At 34.9% G+C, this 2,461-nt stretch overlaps 1 protein-coding gene across 1 annotated transcript; it reads left to right on the top strand.

Annotated features, from left to right (window-relative positions):
* Positions 1–786: 786 nt before the first annotated feature.
* On the top strand, positions 787–1,185 carry LOC109591392 (putative ankyrin repeat domain-containing protein 30B-like; the record flags this gene model as incomplete). The annotated part of the gene is made up of 1 exon (XM_020007130.1): positions 787–1,185. A coding segment is annotated over exon 1 (399 nt), but the record flags the coding sequence as incomplete, so codon positions are not given.
* Between the last annotated feature and the right edge of the window lie 1,276 nt (positions 1,186–2,461).

Genomic DNA, 2,461 nt, shown 5'->3' with positions numbered 1-2,461 from the left:
ACTATTGAAAGATGCTGATGCTGTACAGTTTGGTGTAAAAGTGTGTCCTCCTGGTACACGAGTAATGATTGCTAAAGTTGACAGAGATGACTACACACTTGGATGACATATTCTTCTTTCGTAGAGCAATACCAAAAGGTTTGGATATTCCTGAATATGACCTTTACTTCAGTTTTGTTCACATTGGCTCTCTCTGTTTGGGTTACCTCATTCCTGAGTATCTTTATTCTTTATTATTTCCTCTAACTACAAAGCTACAGCAACAGTTAGCTAGTATTGGTATCACTGAACTACAATGTGGTGAAGATAAATATGATCTTAGAAAGGTTTGTGATTATAAATACAGTTTTAATACTATTTTTGATTTTCCAGTTCTCAATAGAAGAGGCTAAGCACTCATCCACTGATATTGGTAAGTACATGAACTGACCTTTAGTCAATCCCTCCATACATAACTTGTATTACTAATAATATTCTTCATTTATAGATATATGTGATCCATTATGGTATGAGAATACCAGTACACCATTACATGAAGCAGCTTGGAGAGGATTAAAAGATGAAGTACAATGGCTTCTTAACAAGTTCAGTGACAACACATATCATCGTGGTCTTTGTGGTTGGACCCCATTACACTCTGCATCATATGGTGGACACATTGAGATCCTTCAACTACTCATCCATCAATATGGTATTGATCCTAATGAAGGTGATGATAATAGTGTATCTAGTATACATATGGCATCTTATAAAGGCCACTTATTTATAGTACAATATCTAGTAGACATGTGTGACGTTCCTCCTGATCAACCAGACAATAGCAATAACACTGCATTACTGTACTCAGCAATGGGGGGCCATTCTGACCTAGTGGAATTCTTAGTTGAGAGAAATTGTAATACTTCTCAGCTTAATTGTGAAGGTGTTTCTTTATCATTGTTAGCTTGTCAAAGTGGAGAGTTAGCATTAGTCCACAAGCTTGAATCATTAAACCTCTTCTCACCAGATTCAAAAGATTTGTATCGATCTGGCATAATGTATTACTCTTCTATGAATAATAATGTTGAGCTTTTTAAGTATCTTTTAAATCGATATCAATTATCTATTGATATAAAGGATCGAGCTCATAGGATTCCACTTCATAGTGCTTCATGGTGTGCCTCATCATCAGTTGTTGAGTATATTGTTAGTATTCAAGGTAATGAAGCATTATTAGTTAATGATGATAGTGGTTGGTCAGGTTTACGTTGGGCATGTAATGCAAGTGTACACTTTCCAGCTGGTATTGTGTGTTGTAAGCTTTTGGCACAAAGTGATGCAACAGTTATTCGTATTATTAATGGAACTAGAATAAAATCAAACATTGATTTTATTAAACGAAATGAAAGAGTTAAAATGTTTTCTTCACTTCTCAAGAAAGCTAGCACTTGCCTTAACTTTGACATCAATGCCACTGCAAATGGTGGTATGTCATTACTTCATTTAGCATCAAAAAGTGACAGTACATTACTAGTGAAAGCATTAGAAGAATATAAGAGCAATTGTACATTAAGTAATGGTGGTATGTCTCCAGTACATTATGCTGCCTGGTCAGGTTCTACTAGTGCATTAAGTTATATCATATCTCAGTATAATCTCAATGCTAATGATACTGATTATACTGGTCGTACACCATTAGTCTACTCCTGCTGGTCAGGTAGTATTAATTCTGTTAAATATCTTATTAATAATCATAACAGTGATCCTAATATCACTGATAATGATGGTATGACATGTCTTCATCATTCTTGTCGTCATGGTCATATTGATACCACTCAATATCTCATTGAGGTACAGCATTGTGATATTAATAAAACAGATAATGAAGGACGCACATTAGTGCATCATGCTGCATGGAGTGGTAACTTTGATTTAGTTCAGTATCTTATTACTGAACAAGGTTTGTCTCCTACTGCAGTTACTAAGGATGGCCTCACTGCTTTACATTATGCCTCACTGTCTCTTAACTTATCTCTTGTTAAAGAATTAATAACTACCTATCAGTTAGATCCTCATCAAGCTGACAGTAATGGTAAGCTACCAATTCATTATGCTGCTAGATTTGGTGATATTTTACTACTGGAATTATACGTGAAGGATTACAAGTGTAGTCTGAGCCTAACAGATAACAAAGGACAGGATGCTATTTATTATTTATTTTTACATGGTCATGCTCATGCCATTAAGCATCTGGTAGAGAATTATCAATTCAATTTGTCCAGAACAGTTCACATGTCATTAGAGAGGGGTGACTGGAATACATTGAAGTATCTCATTGATAATAATTATTGTAATCCTAATGTAACCAATCATCAAGACCGTACACCACTACATTTTGCTGTAGCAACTAATGAATATGAAATATTAGAATATTTACTGAGTAAGAGTATACCCTCAATGAGTGTTGTCTGGTTACGTGAGA

This window comes from Amphimedon queenslandica, unplaced genomic scaffold (genome assembly GCF_000090795.2).
Source record: "Amphimedon queenslandica unplaced genomic scaffold, v1.1 AMPQUscaffold_8296_Cont19759, whole genome shotgun sequence".
NCBI classification, from domain to species: domain Eukaryota; kingdom Metazoa; phylum Porifera; class Demospongiae; order Haplosclerida; family Niphatidae; genus Amphimedon; species Amphimedon queenslandica.
The sequence above is the reverse complement of the archived record's forward strand: the minus strand, read 5'-3'. Positions and strand labels throughout refer to the sequence as shown.